Source organism: Macaca fascicularis, chromosome 12 (genome assembly GCF_037993035.2).
Source record: "Macaca fascicularis isolate 582-1 chromosome 12, T2T-MFA8v1.1".
Lineage (NCBI taxonomy): Eukaryota > Metazoa > Chordata > Mammalia > Primates > Cercopithecidae > Macaca > Macaca fascicularis.
This window is the reverse complement of record NC_088386.1, coordinates 44,443,566-44,464,064: the sequence shown is the minus strand read 5'-3', so window position 1 is coordinate 44,464,064 and position 20,499 is coordinate 44,443,566. Positions and strand designations below refer to the sequence as shown.

Sequence of the window (20,499 nt, the reverse complement as noted above, 5' to 3'; positions counted from 1 at the left end):
ACAAGCAGAGGCCAGGACAAAAAGAGGCACCTGTGAGCGACAAAGGCGGTTTCCTTGGTTTCCCTCACAGCGCCAAGCGGAGTGGCCGCCTCCCACCACAGGGCCCCCTAATGGGCGCTTTTGTCCCGCTGGGCGGTGGGACCTCATTAGAAGGCGCTGGTGCTAAAGGGAAATGCATTTCCAGAACAGGAGGTTTCATCATTCCTAGCGTTAGCGACAGAATGGTGACAGAAGGTAAGTGGCAGATTTGCATCACCGCGTCGCTCCTCGCCTGGAAATTGGAAACAGGGCGCCGGCAGAGGCGACCCCCGAGGAGCCGCGAGCCTGGAGCGCCTTCCCCGGGCTGGCGACTGGGGGCCCCTTCCGGGGGAGCCAGGCACCAGGCGGCAGGCAGCATGCCACCTCTCAGAGACCAGGAGCCCGTGTCGCCTCTGGGAGTTCTCAATGTCACCCACTACGAACGCATCTCAAACCCGCTGTCGCAAACGGCTTGCACGTACTTAATTGCTACGGTGCTCAGCGGGGACCCACGGGGTCGCAGCCCTTGCTGCGGGGGAAGGGGTAGTGATAGGGGTGGGGAGGGGCCAGCCTCCAGCACACATTCTTTCTCGCATCTTTCCTCAACAACATTCAAAATGCAAACATGTAAAGCAGCTAAAGAAGTGCAAAGTAACCGAAGCGGACTACTAGCGCGGGGAGGGCGGGAAGGGGGCGTAGGGTGAAAAACTACCTACTGGGTACTATGGTCCCTGCCTGGGTGCAAGATACCCAAGTAACAAACCTGCACATGTACCCCCTCCATCGAAAATGGAAGTTGAATTTTTTAAAAAATTACATTTTCTAAGCAGATTCCTACCCCGGCTTCAAAGTAAGAATCAAATTGTCCCTCTGCCTGAGGTTTCCCTGAACAGAATCGAATGTGCTTTCTCTGGCTCCATCCATGTCTTCTTTCCATTTGCCTTTGGGCACTGATACCAAGCGATTTTTTTAAATTTGCTTTCCCCCAACTGGACTTAGGTTATTGATAGCAGGGATCTCGTCTTACTTATCATAGTAAATCCATGATGCTTAGTACTGAGCTTAGCACACAGTAGACTCTCCATATATCAACGTGAAACTGAAATAAAGGCAAAAAAAAAAAAAAATCAGAATGTCACATCTAAATGTTAGAGCCGTGCTGTCCAAGAGAAATACAATGCCAACCACAAATGTGAACCACACATGTAATTTTAAATTTTCTAGCAGCCTCATTAAAAGAAGTACAAAGAAAGAGGTGAAATTCATTTTTAATAACTTACTTAACCTAACATATCCAAAATATTATCATTTCAACATGTAATTAATATTTTTAAATATTAGTAAAATATTTTACTTTTTGTGTACTAAGCCTTTGGAATTTGACAGCTATTTTATACCTACTGCTCATCCCAATTTGACTACCTACATTACAGGTGCCCAGTAGTCACGTGCAGCTACCATTTGGACAGTGCAATGTTACTAAGGAAGTAGCTATCAAACAGGTGTATAATTTCCCCCTTTCAAACTCTTTTGGATAATTGTCTAGACCAGAAAATATTGTTTCAAATAGATCCTCAAGCCAGTCTTTACCAAGAGCCATATTTATTAAGAAAATTTTAACAAACACATGAGCAAGCAAGTGCTGTTACTCCAGGATATATCCTAGGGGAGTCTGGGTGTTTTTTCTCTCACTTGTTTGAGCAGATAATTAGCAGGTTGTGGTTTTTAGTGAAGTAATTAATTATTCTGGAAGAGCTAACCACTTCCTTCCCTTCTAAAGTCTACTTCACAACAAATATCATATAAACAAACAATTAGTAGTTAGAAGGATTTGATGCTATCATGATGACATTAGTACCAGGGACCCAGTGCCAGAAGCCTCCCCTAAGAGCCCCCTCTTCCCTGCTGGGTGGGCAAGTCTGATCTACACAAGAATAGTGATACTCCAGGTATCCAAGCACCACCTAAGTAGGGCACCCACACCTGTCATCCCAATACGGAACCTGGCCAAAGTCCCAGGTGAGGAGGCTTATGTGGAGTCTTCCCATTTCCTTACCTCCACACCCAACATCCTGCAGCCTAACCTATTCTAAACCTTAAGACCAGCCCAGCTGGGCCTGAATCTGTGGAGCCAGCTGAACTTATCCCCTCAGCAGCATTCAGAGAGGAGAGAGAAAAGTCGGCCCTGGCAGCCATCCCAGGAAACCAGACCCTACAGTGGTCAGCCTGTCACAGAGGGCAGATGCCAGAAGGAACTGACAGCCCCACTCGGGATCCTGCCCACCAGGAACCAGAACTGGGAGAGGTCTGGATACTGACCAGATTGGCATTTGTCCCTGTCTATGGGGCAAGAGGTGGCTGTGAAAGGGGAACAGAAGTCCCTTCCCCCATGACTATGGAAAGTTTCTAATATGGATGCAGTTGTTATGTGCCCAGATTCCCAGGTGAAAATCAATACTCTCTTAGGAGTGAGGTGCCAGACAGGTCGCTCAGAGAAAAACTATGATATAACCTCCTCAGAGAATTGAAGCCGACGGCTTGGCCTTTCCTCATAAGGCAAAATAAGACCTGGAAATGGGAGAGACCACTAAAAGAGTAAGCCTGACAAAGGAAGAGTCCCCGCTATGTGTCAATACAGAATTGTGTAACCAACACCTTCAAATAAAATACTTCTAAAATAATATTAGTGATCTGCAGCTCTTAAGAACATACCCTGCAGCCAAAGATGCTAAAAGCATAAATCACCAGGGTTTGTTTTTTATGTGCACTTTTCCTCCAACTCCATCTCCCTTCAAAAGTTTTTCTTTAATGAGAAGAGGAATATGAAACATAAAGAGAACTACAAACCTTTTTCCTTAAAGTACTGTGTGGTGCTGAATTCTGCTCTCACATATATGCTTTCTCTTCAGCCCTGTGGACGTATTTTCCAGCGTTCAGTTCACATCAAGGATGGGTATGCACTGGCGGAAAAGCTAATATGCAATACACCTAGACACACTTAAGAGGATTGCTCCGAATGTAGTTGATGGCAATCTAATAAGAGAGGGTACTGAAGACAAATGAGACGCATTTCCCTGTTTCCCTGACGCTTACACAAGCTAAGACAAGGTGAAGCAGCAGCAGGGAGAAGGCCACAGAGCGGGAAGCTCTTTAAATAGCTTTCCAGGTGACCCTGACACACTGGCACTGGTGGATTACAAAGGATAATCGGGACATGACCGGGCTGAGCACGGTGGCTTACTCCTGTAATCCTAGCACTTTGGGAGGCCAAGGCGGGTGGACTGCTTGAGCTCAGGAGTTTGAGACCAGCCCGGGCAACATGGCGAAACCCCGTCTCTGCTAAAATACCAAAAATTAGCCAAGCGTGATGGCACGCGCCTGTAATCCCAGCTACTAGGGAGGCTGAGACAGGAGAATTGCTTGAACCTGGGAGGCAGAGGTTGCAGTGAGCCAAGATTGTGCCATTGCAGTCCAGCCTGGGAGACAGAGCAAGACTCCGTCTCCAAAAAAAAAAATAAAAATAAAAATAAATTGGGACATGACCATTGTGAGGGGGGGATAGGCTGGGAATCTTGGTTAGCCCTGATGGCCCCGTGCGTGCTTCTATCGCCACACCTGACTCTACACTAGACAAGTCTATCACGGCAAAAAGCTCCTCTTGTTTCAAGGTCAACATGTATGAGCATTTCTTTCTTCTCGCTGGAAATCAACAGTACCTAGCCTTCTGATTTGAACAAACCAACTGCAATAAGAAAAGTAGAACTGCCTGGGTATTTGATAGTAAGGAATTACTGTTAATATTTTACATGTGACAGTGTTATTGTGGTTATGTTAAAAATAAAGAGATACATATTGAAGTTTGTGGATCAAAAGATATGAGACGTTAAGAATTCGCTTTAAAGCAGTCTAGTGAGGTTGGGGAGAAAGGTTAGGAGAGTATACAAAAGATAAGATTGGCCATTTGCTGATCATGGTTAAAACTGGTTGATACATTTTGTTATTCTTTCTACTTTGGTGTATGTTTGAAATTTTATATGGTAAGTTTTCTAAAAGAGTACCTAGGAATCAAGAGGGGAGAGAAAAAGCAATTCTGTCTAAGGCTTCTCTAAGGGGGCTGGATGTTTTCCTTTCTTAGCTTATCATTGCCCAGAAGATATCACAGGCCATTCAGTGTGAGCGCCAAGAAGAAAAGGTATATCCATCCTGTTTTTCTCTAAGACTACAATCTTGACCTCTGTCTCTGTCTGCCTCCAGAGAGAGATTTAGCTTTTGATCACCTCCAACAAACAACATCCTTTAGGATATTGAAACTGACAAGAGACAGCCTACAAAATCCTATGGTTTACATTAAAAGTCTGAAGGCATTGCCATGTTCCAGATCTGGGGGTTAACAGTGCATGACAAAGCACATACCCTCGGTAAGAATTTAATTTAGCTCGAATATGAAGGGATGCCTTATGAGATAAACTGGCAGCAGTTCCATGGGGTTAGCAGAGAAGTGAGACTATAAAACAGAAGATAATTTGCTATTTCTAAATTGCTCCCTCTCAGAAACTGTGCTGGGTGTCTTAAAATCATCTTGTATATACTTCTACCCAGTAATCTGAATTCTAGGAATGTATTCTAACAAAATAATTGGGCAAGTCCACAAGGAGGTATGTGGACTACTGTTTATATCATGCCTTTGTTTATAATAGGAAAAAAAACACAAAGAAATAGAAAAACCCAAAGATCCATCAGTAGGAAATAAAGTATTGATTAGGCATATAATGAAATTATATGCAACTTTTAAAATGCTGAAAAAGTATAGTGCATTAGACTTCAGACATCAGCATCTAGTTTAATATACTATACTATTAAGTAAAACAGAGTTTTAAAATAGATTTTATAAAATATCTTTGTTTTAAAACAAAGTGTGTTGTAAGAATAGAAAAGAACTGGAATATACAATAAAATGTTAATTGTCGTGTTTTCTGGTTAGTAAAATTAAATGTAATTTTTTTTTTTTCTTTTGAGACAGAGTCTCACTCTGTCGCCCAGGCTGGAGTGCAGTGGTGCGATCTCAGCTCACTGCAAGTTCCACCTCCCGGGTTCACACCATTCTCCTGCCTCAGCCTCCCAAGTAGCTGGGACTACAGGTGCCCGCCACCACGCCCAGCTAATTTTTTGTATTTTTAGTAGCGACAGGGTTTCACCGTGTTAGCCAGGATGGTCTTGATCTCCTGACCTCGTGATCCTCCCGCCTCAGCCTCCCAAAGTGCTGGGATTACAGGCGTGAGCCACCACGCCTGGCCTAAATGTAACTTTTACCTTCTTTATGATTTTTTGCATGGTCTAAATTGTCTTCACTGAGCAGGCAACATATTGGGACCCCCACATATACAAAAAGAAGCTATTTATTTTAAGACAATGATAACAAAACCATCAAGATGTCTAAAGGAGGAAAGACAAATTGCCAGAGCTGGACACAGGTCAAAGTGACAATCCAAGCAAATAACCCCAAACTCTGACAGCCAAGGAGGGTCAGCACCCTTTCATTTTTTTCAAAAGATGTCTCATACTGAGCAACTACTCTGTTCCAGGCCTTGGAGATGAAAATAAATGGGATACAATTTCCTGCCCTCAAGGTTTTCAGCCTAATTGGAGGAAAGGACAGATTTACAAATAAATGAAATGCACTACTGGGAAAGGGCAAAGTACAGTGATGCTTACGGGGAAGGGGCTGCTTCCACCTGGCTGGCAGGAGGGGGAGAGAGTGGCTGATTAGAAAAAGTGTCAGAGGAGGTATTGTGGGCTGAGAGTCTAAAGGCGAATGGATGCCCTTCCAAAGCTCATAGGCCATGCAGGTAAGCTTTGAGGATAGTTACCCCAGGCATGTGGGTTGATGTGAGCAGCTAAGGGAAAAGGGATGGGCATTGAGCAGCCTAATCTTCTTGAGGGGGAACAGAAGCACAGATAAAATATGGGGTGAGGGGTAAGGCTAGAGAGTACGCAGGCCTGCAGTATGGAGGGCCTGGAATGCCCCTACTGAAGCATCTGGTGTTTCCAACCTGAGGGCACAGGGAAACCTCTGAAGGGTCTGCACCTTCCCAAGATTAATCAGCCAGACAACAGTGCAGAGAACTAAGCACTACTGGGCCTTATCTGGATGCCTGCCATGGACTAGCCACTGGGCTCAGCACACAACGACAGTGGAGAGTGTTGTTATCTCTATTCTACAGGTGAGAAAACTGGAACGCAGCGTGGTTTAGGAATTTGCCCAAGTTATCACAGCTAAGAAGCGGCAGAGCTCAGAGCTCAGAGTTCATCCTGGCTATCTGACTTACCCCCAGGTTCGGTGCTGTGAAGACACTATGATGAATCTCAAATAGTTTTCTCCCGAGTTCTCTATGATATTTACAAACAATCTCAAACTCAATGACTCAATTCCTACTAAAAGGAACTTGGTCGACGTGCAGCAAATGGGTTACACAGAGAGCTTTCTCAGCCACAAAATTAGAACTTTATGAAAAAAAACCTGGGGGAAAGTAAGGTGGGACTGGATCTGTCAAGGGGCTTATTTTTTTTTAACTCAAGAGAAACCACTAGAGAGTAGGCAGTTTGTTTTTGCTTTTTTAAATAAGTGGACACAGGTGGGAAACATGAGGTAAGGACTAAAGGGAAATCAAAGGTGGGGGGAGGTTTCCAACTGTGAATGGGAAGAAGAGCTGAGAACAGAAAACATCATTAATAGTGGAGTGGGGCCAGACAAGCACAGGTGAGGGCAGAGGGAAGCCTCCAGTGATACGCAAGTTATTTACGGAAATGCAGAAACTGACATTTATGGAGTCTTGATTTCAGGCAGGGAAAGGGGGGGAAAAACCTTCAGTCAAGATACATTTACTAAGCAACTACACAACTACAGTAAAGGAGACAAAATTTTAAATAAAAAAAAGAAAAAGAAAAAGCTATGTGGGAAGATATACACACGCACACACACACACAAACATCTTATGCATGATCACAAAGGAACAGCTAACATAGTTTAGAGCTAAAGGAAACACGAGCTTTGCTTTTGAGGATAGTTAGAAATACCAGAAATAAGATGAAAACAGTGGGTATTCCAACCAGGAGAATGGGGTGAACAAATGCCTAAGAAATGGGAATGCAAGAAGGGTTTTCAGGGGATAGCCAGAAGAGGGCACTAATTTGTGGAGGCAAAGCTAAGTTGACATGAGGAAGGTCACCAAGGGAATAGGAGACCTAGGAGGTAATCAGCACCTATTGAGCATTCCCTCTGTGCCAGACACTGTCTCAGCACTTCATTTCATTTTGTCCAGATGACCCTATGAGATAAGTAATTATTATATGCACTTTCAATACAAGAAAACTCATGCCCAGGAAAGCTAAGCAACTTGAATAAAAAAAATTAAAAAAACGAGTTTTTTTGAGCTAGTGAATCTATACTTGGTTTTCTCTCACTCTTCCTGCTACCTCTATCCACCCCATTCACTGCCTGTGTGCCCACTGTGAATAGTGAGTGGCCTCAGTGACATATGCCAGATTATAGCTCTCTATGATGTTCACTCAGTCCATGATTTCACAGGGTACATGTGAAGGAAACCACTAACCCATTTCAGGTGATATAAACATCTCTGAATTTGGGGCACAGAGGAATGAAGAACGGATACATCCTGACACCACTAGATTAGAATGCACTTAGACAAAGTGACTAAATCAACTTACTTTGGTTTAAAATGTTACTGCTTTTAGATGGAAATGCAAAATGGTACAACCACTTTAGAAAACAGTTTGGCAGTTTCTTATAGAGTTAACCATATGGTTACTTTACAGCCCAGCAATCCCATTCCTGTATATTTACCCAAGAGAAATAAAAATGTATACTCACACAGAACCTATATGCAAATGTTTATAGCAGCTTTATTCATAATCATACCAAACTGGAAGTAATCCAAATATCCTTCAACAACTGAATAGATAAATAAACTATGGAATACAACTAAGCAAACAAAGAGATGAATTAATGATACACATACATAAATAAATCTCAAAGAATTTTTAACTGAAAGAACCAAGACTGAAAAAGATACTTAATGTATAATTCCATTTTATGACAATCTGTAAAATTATACAATCTGTAAAATCTATAAAATTACAGACAGGAAGACAGATAAGTTGTTGCAAGAGAAGCATACGGGCTTTTATTTTATTTATTTTTTGGAGTGATAAAACTGTTTTGAATCTTGATAATGGTGGTGTGTGGTAGGCAGAATAATGGCCCCAAAAGACATCCATACCCTAATCCCTGGAACTTGTGAATATATTAGTGTTACATGGTAAATGGAACTTTACAAATGCAATTTCAGATACAATTAAGATTGCTCATCAGATGACCTTAAAGGAGGAAGATTATCTCAGATAATGGGGTGGGGAGCTCAAGGAAGGAAGAAGAAGAGTCAGAGACATGCATGCCTGAAAGAGAGGACCTTGAACCGCCATTGCTGGCTTTGAAGATGGAGGAAGGGGAGCAAGTAGCTATGACCTGAGAGTGGCCTCTAGAAGCTGAGAACAGCTCCCAACTACAGTTAGCAAGGAGATGGGTGCCTCAGTCCTACAACCACAGGAAACTGAAATCTGCCACCAATCTGGTGAGCAAAGAAATGGATCCTTCCCTAGACCCTCCAGAAAAAAACATAGCACTGCTAATATCTTCATTGTGGCTTTATAAGACTCTAAACATCAGCCCACCTAGCCCATCTGCTGGATTTCTGACCTATAAAAACTGTGACATAAAATAAACGTGTTGTTTCAAGCCTTTTATGTTTATAGTAACTTGTTACAGCAGCAACAAAAAACGAATTAAAACAAGATAGTTACAAATCTCTATGTATTTGCCCAAAGCATAGAAGTATACACCAAAAAAAGTGGTATTACTGGCTGGGCGGAGTGGCTCATGCCTATAATCCCAGCACTTTGGGAGGCTGAGGCAGGTGGATCACTCAAAGTCAGGAGTTCAAGACCAGCCTGGCCAACATGGTGAAACCCATCTCTACTAAAAATACAAAAATTAGCTGAGTGTGGTGGCACGTGCCTGTAGTCCCAGCTACTTGGGAGGCTGAGGCAGGAGAATTGCTTGAACCCAGGAGGCAGAGGTTGCAATGAGCCAGGATCATACCACTGCACTCCAGCCTGGGTGACAGAGCAAGACTCAGTCTCAAAGAAAAAAAAAGTGGTATTACTGCGTGTAAATTTGAAAAAAAAAATTGTTTTAATGTTATTGCTTTGGAAGATCATTACTGTGGAAAAAGGAAAAGTTTTAAGGTGTAGCCATATTTCTTCACTTAATCTCTAAAATCCTAACTCAGGCTTGGATTTGGTCTCCGTCCAGGCCTCTTCCCCATCCATCCACTGCCAAGAAAGAATCTAAGCTTCTGAAGACTGGGGCCACTTTCCAGCTCAGGGTTTGTGGCTGATGTTTTGCTCTGGCTCTTAGGCCATAACTTATGTTCCCTCAGGAGGAAGCACTCATCTTTAACAACACCTGCTTTCTCAGGACTGCAAACAAGAGAAAAGCCCAGTAAGAGGAAAGTGAAGTGTGAAAGTCCATTTCAAAGAACTTTACTGAGAACACACCAAGTCAGAGAGCTTCCATCAATACAGTTGCTTCAAAACCAATAGGCAGAGCCCAAAGTAATGGATGACTCACCAGGATTTTTAGCAGTTAATGGAGTACTCTGAGAAATGCTGTAAATCCAATATTTTTGCTGAAAAATTAATGTGTTATGGGAGGGAGCCTCTTTTCTAATCACTTACCCACCCCCACCCTCCACTTCTAGCTCACCATCAGTATCTCTAACTCTTCTAATTTTTGCCAAAGCTGAATGCAGTTCTTTCCCAATTTTCTTATATCATTTTAAGTATTATATACACTATCTTACCAGGCCCACTCAGAGAAACAGCACTTATCTTTAAAAGTATTTTTTAACTACTCCCCACAGCCTACAGCCAATAAAAACGCTATAAACTATGTTAAATATACCAAAGTAAAGATTTCCAGAATTCACAAAGAGATCAATAAATATTTACTAAGTGCCTTCTATGGACAAAGCCTTGGGAAGTATAAAGGAGCAAAACATGCATCGCTCTTGTCTCTAAACATGGCTTACAATGTCATTAGACATATGACCAAAGCTAATAATAATCCAAGGCTAAAAACTTAGGAGATCATACGCAGAACAAATGCTATAGGAGTTCAAAGTGGGGAGAGATTGTGGCTGGTGTAGTCAGGGAAAGATAGCTTTGCACAAAGCTGAAAAACTGCAGGAGTGATGGAGAACATTTCTCCCAGACAGGACATTTTCATAAAAAAGAAATCTAGAAATTCCACTTGTCAAGTCTCTTTCTTGGAATGTATCTCCATAACAAACAGAACTTTAAGGGAAAAAGTGACCCCAGTTTCAAAAACACAAAGAATTTCTAGGATTCTGTATTTGGACTAACAGATAACGCCACCAAAATTAATTCTTTACTTGTCTCTGTTTGAAGGTGACATATTTCTGGATGATCTGGGCTTGTTTGGTCATCCCCAGCCTGTGCCCCTAGAACTAAGGAAGGTTGTGTACATCTCAGATAGTTTTCACCTGCAACTGAGCCATGTCAGTCGGTTCCAATTGAATTGACTTGGGACCATTCTACTCATTGTATATGGCATGATACAGACTGCCAGAACCCTCATTTCCTTTAGTGCCGCATTATCACTTAGGAACGGGAAGGATCCTAGCACATGCCAACCCAACTCCCAACACCCTTTAGTATCTGGCAGTATTCTATTCTGTACATGCACTCACCAAAAGATACGTAAACGAACGTTCATAGCAGCACTAGCCATATTAGCCCCAAACTGGAAACTATCCAAATATCCATCAACAGTCAGACAAATTATAGAATATTCATATCATGGAATACTACAAAACAATGAAGATGAATTTGACAAGCATAACACTTAATCCCAAGAAACCACACACAAAAGAGAACATACTCTATGGTTTTACAGAATATACAGTTAAAAAGAAACAAACAAAACTAATAGCATCAGAAGTCAGAATCGTGGTTACCCCGAGGCAGGGGGAGTTAGGGACTGGAAGGGCCACAAAGGGGATTTCTGAGGTCCTGAAATGTCTGTTTCCTAGTCTGTGAGGTGGTTACAGGGAGCATTTACTTTATGAAAAGTCATCAAGCTGTATACTTATGATAACACTTTTCTATACGAATGCTTCATTTCAATAAAAAGTTTACCTTAGAAAAACTGAAAACTGTTGTATTAAAGGATTATAGTAGGATGAGCAAAAATTACTTTATACTTGAAAAGCAATGTGTATATTCACATCCACGATTTTTATTTAAGCTTCTTATTTAATATGGTGACTTGGTTTTATTTAGCCACTAATATATGTATATTTAGATAAGGAAATATATACTCAACAACATCATAATATTAAAGAAAGATAATTCTAAAATTAAGGATCTCTGCCTTGCATACAGGTCAAGGAAGACGATTTATTACTTCACTTCATTGGTTCTGGGAGAAGAGGAAGAGAGGAGAAGGGAGAGGGGAGAGGGGAAAAGGGATGGGGAAGGAGGGAAGAGGGGAAAAGAAAAACTTCTTCAGGCTCTTCAAAACCTCTGGGAAAAAAATAGGGTCGCCAGAACATGTTCCAGTACTGCACAATTATTTGTTTAAAAATTGTTACAAGTCAAGGGGCAGGGACTAAATGTCCCCAGTAACTCCCACTCTATCTAAACCAGTCTGGCTCAGAAAGTAGCAGATCAGGCTGTAGGCAGATCCTGACTGACAGCTGTAAACCAAATAAGTCACTATCTGCCCCAGGTACTGCCCATGTATATGTCACTAACACTCATCTGCCATTAACTGCAGAATTTCCTTCCTCATCAATAATCGTAGCTTATATCTTCTCTGTAAGTTTAATACTAAACAGAGAGAAAACCCCGCTTTCCCGCCCTCATAGGTCAGCTCGCAGAATGATCACCCATCCACAGCGTTTGGAGGTCAGACTTTCCTGATGACTGTGAAAATGGGGAGGGGAGAAGAGGTCGTTAACGGGAGCAACCTTTTAAAGCGAGGTACAGGTTAAAGCTCTGAGGCCAGAGCCTTGCCTAGGCTCCTTTAGCGTGGAGAGCTCCCGCCTTACGGGTACAGCTGGCACCTGCTGGTCCCCAGGGCCTTTCGCAGGGACTGCGGCAGACAACCTTGGCAAAGATGCTGGGGACCGCCCGGGCTGGAAAACGTCGGCCTCAAGTGTTTGAGAAAGGCCAGGCGGACTCCTGCAATACCCTCGGTAAATTGTCACCTGTCAATCACTTGACCTAAATACACCAGCCACTGGGGGAAGGGGAGGAGGGGGTTCGTCGGAGCATGCTCAGTGATCAGGATGACATCACTTAATCAATGCTGGGGACAGGAAGGCTGCATCAGCAGCCTGGAGCAGACTGCCAGGAACGTGTCAGCGGGGACCGCGAGGCTACCATTAACTCGGTCCCTCCCCACGCGGCTCGCATACAAAGGGGGTACCATCAGCCACACACGCTACGGACAGCGGGCGGGGAACGGGCGGGGGACCGGGCTGGTTTATTTCATCTGACAGATTCCTTTAAGAACTAAAATTCACTGGTGTTCCCTCCCCCCACCAGCAGCCCCAGCTCCAGAGAGGGAGCTAAGTAGGGGGAGGGGGTCGGGGAGAAAAGGTGGGGAAGGGAGATAGACGAGGGGGCGGGGGGAGGTCCAAGCCGCACGAAGTAACTTCTGCTCTTGGCACAGAGGTCTGTCTGGCTGAGCTCTGAGCCCCCTCGCCCCACAGATGTGGACACAGCCTCCTCTCCACCTAGAGTGAGGCGCATCCAAAGGGTCTGCAGACATGGGAGGGAGGTTAGCCCAGAGGGGAGGGATCAAGCCGGGACTCCCCATCCAGGGCAGCCAAGCGTGAGAGGAAGCGGGAGACACACCAGGCCTCCAGGGGACACCGAGGCCACCAGTACTCCCCCAACCCTCCGCCTTCCGCGCGTGGAGCAAGGTGAAACACCGCGGGGAGCCGCGTCTACACTGCCGCGGGAGCTCCGAGACGCGGCTAGAAATTTTCCTGTACCTTTTTTTCTTTCTTTTTTGTTAAGATCGTGAGAAGAAGAGGCAAGGCGTTTGGTAAATCGAATTGATTGATGCCCAGAAGCATTTGCGGGTTGCAGAGCTCACACTTTAAAGGGGGCCTGGGCACCCGGTCTGAGGGTCACCCGAACACACTACCCACGAGGCGAGGCGAGCGTGGGGAACAATGGGCCCACCCGGGCCCCCACCCTGCGAACAATGGCGGCGCCGAGCCCGTCCTCGCCCCCCACCCCCACCCCCGCCACCCCCGCCCGGCCAGCCGCCCCCGGCCGCCTCTCCACCCGCCCGGGAGGGAACCATAGGGCGGGGGGCGAGGGGTCTCTGGTCAGGTCCACCCGAGAGGCCAACCCCGCGGGAATGTCCGAGGGGGCGGCCTCAACACCTCCACTGCGTCTGGGGCATCGGGGCGCCGAGCTGCGGCGCGGAGCAGTAGGGGAGGCAGACGCCCCAGCCACTTACCCCGATCACCACGGTCTCATCGCCTTTAAATTTGGGGATGAATTTGTCTCCGCGGAGGATCTCCGCTTCGTTGAGGGGCCGGAACCGGCACATCACTTTGATGCTGCATTCGGCTGGATCCGCCATCTCGGCCGGCGGTAGGGAGGGGGCGCGGGGATGGGTGGGGGGTCGGGGCCGGGAACGACGAGGGAGGAGGCCGCGAGCCGCACCGCCCACAGCTAGGCCGCCTCCTGCAGCCTCCGACGATGATTCTCAGCAGGTCATCGCGAGCCCGGCCGGCTGGGCAGCCCCGGCCGCTCCGAGCCCGGGAAGGTGGGCAGCCTCTCCGCTCCGGCCCCTCCGGTTGCAGACCGGCCTGCCCTGGCCCTGCCCCGCCCCTGCCCAGCGCCCCCCGGCCCACCTGCCCGCGACCACGCGGCGGGCGGAGGAGGCGATGCGCAGGGAGCGAGACTCGCCGGGCTCAGACCTCCCGGGCTCCTGCGCGCTCAGCCATCCTGCATCAGCACCAGCGCTCTCTGCCGCCTTGCGACCCGCCCATCCGCCCCGCCCCTCCGCCCCGCCCTCCCCTGGCCCGCCCCGGGACGGTGACGTCACCGTCGAGGTCCGCCCGGCCCCCGCCCGACTCCGAACGCTGTGCATCCCGGGACTTGTAGTCACTCTACCTGCCGGGGGAAGGACAGGATGCGACCTCCAAGAGCCTGCAAGTCCGATGTGGCTGCCCAAGTCAGGAACAGGATGGCGGTCATATCCAATACTTCCGGTTAAAATCTCTAGATAACTAGGTCTGGATCATCCTGCTCCCAAGAGAAAATCACTTGGGAAACATCTCCCAGTAGCCCCTGGGTTTCATTCTTCAACTTCTACCACTAGATAAGGATGGATGTTTGTTCAGAGTTTGGGATTGATTGGCCTTGGTTTAGGTTGGCGTCTAGGGCTAAACTAATCAACCAGAATCAGGGACTTTGTAAGATTATGGAGGAATCCCCTGATGGGAAGCTTCCCAAAAGAAGAGGGATGGTATTCCCAGACATGGTGCCGGGCTGGCAGAACAACTGGGTGTCCGCTCTATTTTTCCAGGACTTCCTTTTCCTTTAAGACCCAGTTCAACCCTCCTTCCGCAGAGAGATTTTCCCAGCTTACTAAACACCTATAAAGAGGCCGGGCGCGGTGGCTCAAGCCTGTAATCCCAGCACTTTGGGAGGCCGAGACGGGCGGATCACGAGGTCAGGAGATCGAGACCATCCTGGCTAATATGGTGAAACCCCGTCTCTACTAAAAATACAAAAAAAAAAAAACTAGCCGGGCGAGGTGGTGGGCGCCTGTAGTCCCAGCTACTCAGGAGGCTGAGGCAGGAGAATGGCGTAAACCCGGGAGGCGGAGCTTGCAGTGAGCCGAGATCCGGCCACTGCACTCCAGCCTGGGCGACAAAGCGAGACTCCGTCTCAAAAAAAAAAACAAACAAAAAAAAAACACCTATAAAGAGTTGGTGGCCCTCCTTGATGTTCCCCTAATCTCTTGTGCCTGTCTCTAGCACTGCACTTGTGCGGTGATATCTGCTTAATATCTTTGTGTCTGTAGCATCTAGCACATAGTGGGCAGCATACTGAATAAGGATTCTACCCTAGGAAGAAGCAATGCCTGAGTGTGAATCCCACCTCAGCCACTTACTAGACGTATGACCCACGGCAAGGTATTTAATTTCCTTAAGACTCAGTTTCCTCATCTCTGTCCTTGGAATAATATCATCTTGTGATTTCTGAGGGAATTAAAAGAAACGATGCTTTTAAAGCACCTGGCATGGTGCCTGACATGTATATGGTATAAGCTCTTGAAAGTTAGATGTTATTGGGTGCTGAACAAATGATCATAAAACAAATAAGTTAGTTAATTTTAGGAACACATCTGTTGCTTAAATTAGGGTAATACCTGAAAATACAAGTGTTCTCTGCCTAGCTGACAGGACAGATCTACTAAAATCAACTTTTATAAACCCTTGTTAAGTAGTACCAGTTTTATTTCCTTTCCTCATATGCAGTGGAAGTAGATTAAAAAGCACCACCTTCTCATCTGTTTTTAAATTAAGTAATTCTCAGGCTGTGGCTCAGAGACCCTTCATCTTAAATAGTCAACTTCATAATATACTGGAGAGGACAATCCAATTCTCAGTTTCCCTGAGCCCACCAGAAGATGCCCAGAACCTTGCATACACTGATTTATCTGAGGAGATCAGGATTATGTCAAGTGGACAGAGACATGTCTGTGTGTCACTGTGTTCAGTCATCATTCATTCGTTCATCTGTTCATCCATCAGCTCTTAACTGAGCAAATGGCATTTGCTGTCATTCTGTAAATTTAGATTTATTAAGTGAATCCTTTTCAAGGGAGATACCACAGGGCCTCTCATTTGAAGGGAAGTTGCAAAATAAGTTATTGCCCTCAGGCAGCTTAGAAACTAGTGGGAGTACAGAGGATGAAGTTCTCAGTGATGTCTGAGAAGGCTTAATATAGGAAATGGGCTAAGTAGGATTCAAAACAATTGAAAAGGGACACCAAAAGATAGGTAACAGGCCGGGCGCCGTGGCTCACGCGTGTTAATCCCGGCACTTTGGGAGGCTGAGATGGGTGGATCACTTGAGGTCAGGAGTTTGAGACCAACCTGACCAACCTGGTGAAACCCGGTCTCTACTCAAAATACAAAAATTAGCCGGCCATGGTGGCACGTGCCTGTAATTCCAGCTAATCTGGAGACTGAGGCAGAAGAATCGCTTGAACCCAGGAGGCAGAGATTGCAGAGAGCCAGGATTGTGCCTCTGTACTCCAGCCTGGGTGACAGAGTCAGTCTCCATCTCAGGGGAAAAAAAAAAAAGGTTGTTAACAGAAGAAAAAAAAAGATAAATTTAACTACATAAAAATTAAAACTTTTGCACATCAAAGGATGCTATCAACAGAGTGAGAAGGCAACCCATGAAATGGGAAAAATATTTACGAATAATACATCTGATAAGGAGTTAATATACAAAATATATAAAGAATACCTATAACTCACAACCCAAAAAAAATTTTAAAAATGGGCAAAGGATGATGAGCTGGGCTGGATTCCATCCTGGTAGCCAAGACTAATTCTCCCTCGAGTTCTTGGGAGATGGGCCTTTGGCAAGAAGGCTGGTGTTAGTGAAGCATGCCCGACACCACAGAAAAACCTACTTTTAAGGAAATGTAGCATCCATTGTGAACATGGAAAATTAAAGATAATTCACCATACCTGTTGTGGCTTCAGTTCCTAAAGAACTCTATCTCAGTTCTTCACTAAAAGACCTCAATAAGAAGACAGAAGTTAAACCAGAGAAAATAAGCACTAAGAGGATTACTTCCATTCAATACTTGGACCTGCAAACATCAAAAAAGCCATTGAAGAAGCTGAAAGACTCTCTGAAAGCCTTAAACTAAGATATAAAGAAGCTGAAGTGTGGAAAAAACTTGAGGAAAAGGACAAACAGGAGAAAGCACAGTGTCTACAACAGAAAAGCCAGGAAACAGGAAGAGAGAATGGTGGCACATTGGCTAAAGGTTCTTTGGAGAGTGTATTGGATTCCAAAGACAAAATCCAAAAGAGCAATGGTGAAAAGAATGAAAAATGTGAGACCAAAGAGAAAGGAGCAATCACAGCAAAGGAACTATACACAATGATGACGGATAAAAACATCAGCTTGATTATCATGGATGCTCAAAGAATGCAGGATTATCAGGATTCCTGTGTTTTACATTCCCTCAGCATTCCTGAAGAAGCCATCAGTCCAGGGTGGGTTACTGTGTAGTAAAGTAGTAAACTATGTAGTAAGCAGTGAACTGTGGACCTTAGTAAATGTTACTACTTAGCATTCAAGCTAAATGTGATAAAGTAGTCTTTTCCTGTTAACCTTTTAAATGTTTGCCTCTTTTTTGGGGTGGGGGGAGGGGAAGGGGGAGGTGCATTTTGGGAGCAGAGGTTTAATAGGCAAAAGAAAGAGAAAGGAGAACAGATGTCTCATTTTCCGGAGTGAGAGGTGCCCAAATGGGACTTCCCTAAATCTTTGCTTCTTAAAGACACACCTTACCCTTTTTGAAGGTTGAAGTTACGGATTTCCTAACTTTTGATTTGGCTGTTTTCTCCTATTTGTGGTATTTAGAATCTTATCAAAAGAGAAATGAAGTTGCCTTTTCCCTTTCTCCCCAGGTGTTTGTTGACGGATTTTTCCTATTATTTTCTGTTTATAAGCATTGAATGATATGTACCAAATTGACTAAAATTGTGAACTAATTGAATTGTTTTACATATTGAAATTCCCTACATTATCTGTGACACAAAAGTATCCAAATTCTGTATGTGTGCTTAAGTTAAAAGAGTACAGTCTGTGATGCCAGATTCTATTCAAATAACTGTCACTGACTAGCCGCATTATTTCTAGCTAGTGGCCTAACATTTCTAAATTCATGTTTCCATCTGTAAAATGGGGATAATTGTAGAACCTATCTTACAGAGGTTTCAGGAGACTTCAGTGAGAAACGTTATATACACACGCACACTTTAGCACAGGTCCTGGCATGAGTAAGGACTTGATTTAAAAATTTTTCTTTCTTTTTTGGTAAAAAGGCCTTTAACCTATGAAATAATTTAAAGCGACTTGCATGGGTATGTTGTACATTAGAAATCATGACAGTGGCAGAGCTAAACCTCCAGATACAGGGCTATTTTCACTATTTTGAGCATTCTTATACAGATCCTATTACCTCTCTGGGTCTTAGTTTAAAGTTATGTATTTTTTAAATTAGGTAATAAAATCTGTATAGTTCTTGGCATATTACAGATGCTTGATAAATATTTGACCTGAGGCATACAGTGCTTTGTAAATAAGCAATTTAAAAATTAGAGTTCTTAGGCCAGGTGCAGTGACTCACACCTGTAATCCCAGCATTTTGGGAGGCCAAGGTGGGCGGATCACTTGAGGTCAGGAGTTCCAGACCGGCCTGGCCAACATGGTGAAACGCCATCTTTACTAAAAATACTTCAGTCGAGTGTGGTGGCACATGCCTATAATCCAGCTACTCAGGAGACTGAGGCAGGAGAATCGCATGAACCCGGGAGGCGGAGGTTGCAGTGAGCTGAGATCCGCTGAGATCCACAGTGAGTGCCACTGCACTCCAGCCTGGGCTACAGAGGGAGACTCCGTCAGAAGGAAAGAAAGAAGAAAGAGAGAGAGAGAGAGAGAGAGAGAGAGAGAGAGAGAGAGAGAGAGAGAGAGAGAGAGAGAGAGAGAGAGAGAGAGAGAGAGAGAGAGAGAGAGAGAGAGAGAGAGAGAGAGAGAGAGAGAGAGAGAGAGAGAGAGAGAGAGAGAGAGAGAGAGAGAGAGAGAGAAAGAAAAGAAAGAAAGAAAAGAAAAGAAAAGAAAAGAAAAGAAAAGAAAAAGAAATTAAAGCTCTTTGAGAAAGACACGGTCAAAGGTGGTGGCAAGCGGTAGTCTGCCTGCTCCTGCTCCTGCTCCTGACTCACTACTGTTGCTCTCACCGAGGAACCAGTCGGTCAGGAAGCCGCGCAGCAGCAGCAGCCGTGGCTTTTAAAGATACTGGAAAAACACCTGGGGACCCGGAGGTGGCAATTATGAGCCACAGCATAAAATCCTGGAGGAGGTGTGTACTGACTTGATCAGAGGAGCAAAGGAAAAAAATCTCAAAGTGAAAGGACCAGTACAAATGCCTACTAAGACTTTGAGAATCGCTACAAGAAAAACTCCTTTTGGTGAAGGTTCTAAGACATGGGATCATTTCCAGATGAGAATCCACAAGCAACTCATTGACTCAGCCCTTCTGAGATTGTTAAGCAGATTACTTCCACCAGTATTGAACCAGGAGTTGAGGTGGAAGTCACCACTGGAGATGCTTAAGTCAACTATTTTAATAAATTAATTACTAGCTGTTAAAACATAAAAAATGAGCAAATGACTTAAAAAGACATTTTTTTCAAAAAAGATATACAAATAGCCAATAAGCACCATAAAAAGTATGCAATATCACTAATAATCAGGAAAAGGCAAATCAAAATCACAATGAGATGCCACATCACACCCACTAGAATGGCTACTATCAAAAAAAAAAAAAAAAAGGAAAGAAAGAAAGAAAAGAAAAGAACTGTTGACCCAGACATAAAGAAATCAAAACTCTTGTGCATGGTTAATGGAATGTAAAATGGTACGACTCCTATGAAAAACATTATGGTGGTTCCTCGAAAAATTTAAAATAGAATTTCCATATGATCCAGCAATTCTACTTCTAATACCCCCAAAAAGATTGAAATCAGGTACTCAAACAGGTATCTGTACACTTGTGTTCATAGCAGCAGTATTCACAATAGCCAAAAGATGGAAGCAACCCAAATGTCCATCAGTTGATGAATAGGTAAACAAAATATGCTGTATATATGCAATGGAATACCATTCAGCCCTAAAAAGAAGTTCTAACATGCTACAACAGAGATGAACCTTGAAGACATTATGCTAAGTGAAAGTAAGCCAGTCACAGATGGGCAAATGCTATATGATTCCACTTATATGAGGTACCTAGAGTAGTCAAGTTCATAGGGACAGGAAGCAGAATGCTGGTTGCCAGGATACAGCAGGGAGGGGGAATGAGGAGTTATTATTTAATGGGTATAAAATTTCAGTTCAGGAAGATGGAAAACATTCTAGAGACAGATGATGGTGATAACTGCGTAACAATGTAATCATAGTTAAGGCCACTGAACCGTACACTTTAAAATGGTTAAAATGGTACATTTTATGTTGTATCTGTTTTACCACAGTAAAAAAAAAAAG

General features: G+C 44.4%; 1 protein-coding gene across 1 annotated transcript in view; it reads right to left on the bottom strand.

Moving 5' to 3' along the window:
* KIF5C (kinesin family member 5C) overlaps positions 1–14,171 on the bottom strand; it is a 152,296-nt gene extending 138,125 nt beyond the window's left edge. Inside the window, exon 1 of the mRNA XM_045367028.2 lies at positions 13,655–14,171. Coding sequence (XP_045222963.1) covers positions 13,655–13,780 — 126 coding nt within the window. The 5' untranslated portion in view covers positions 13,781–14,171. The remainder of the gene's footprint in view (positions 1–13,654) is intronic.
* Positions 14,172–20,499: the final 6,328 nt, after the last annotated feature.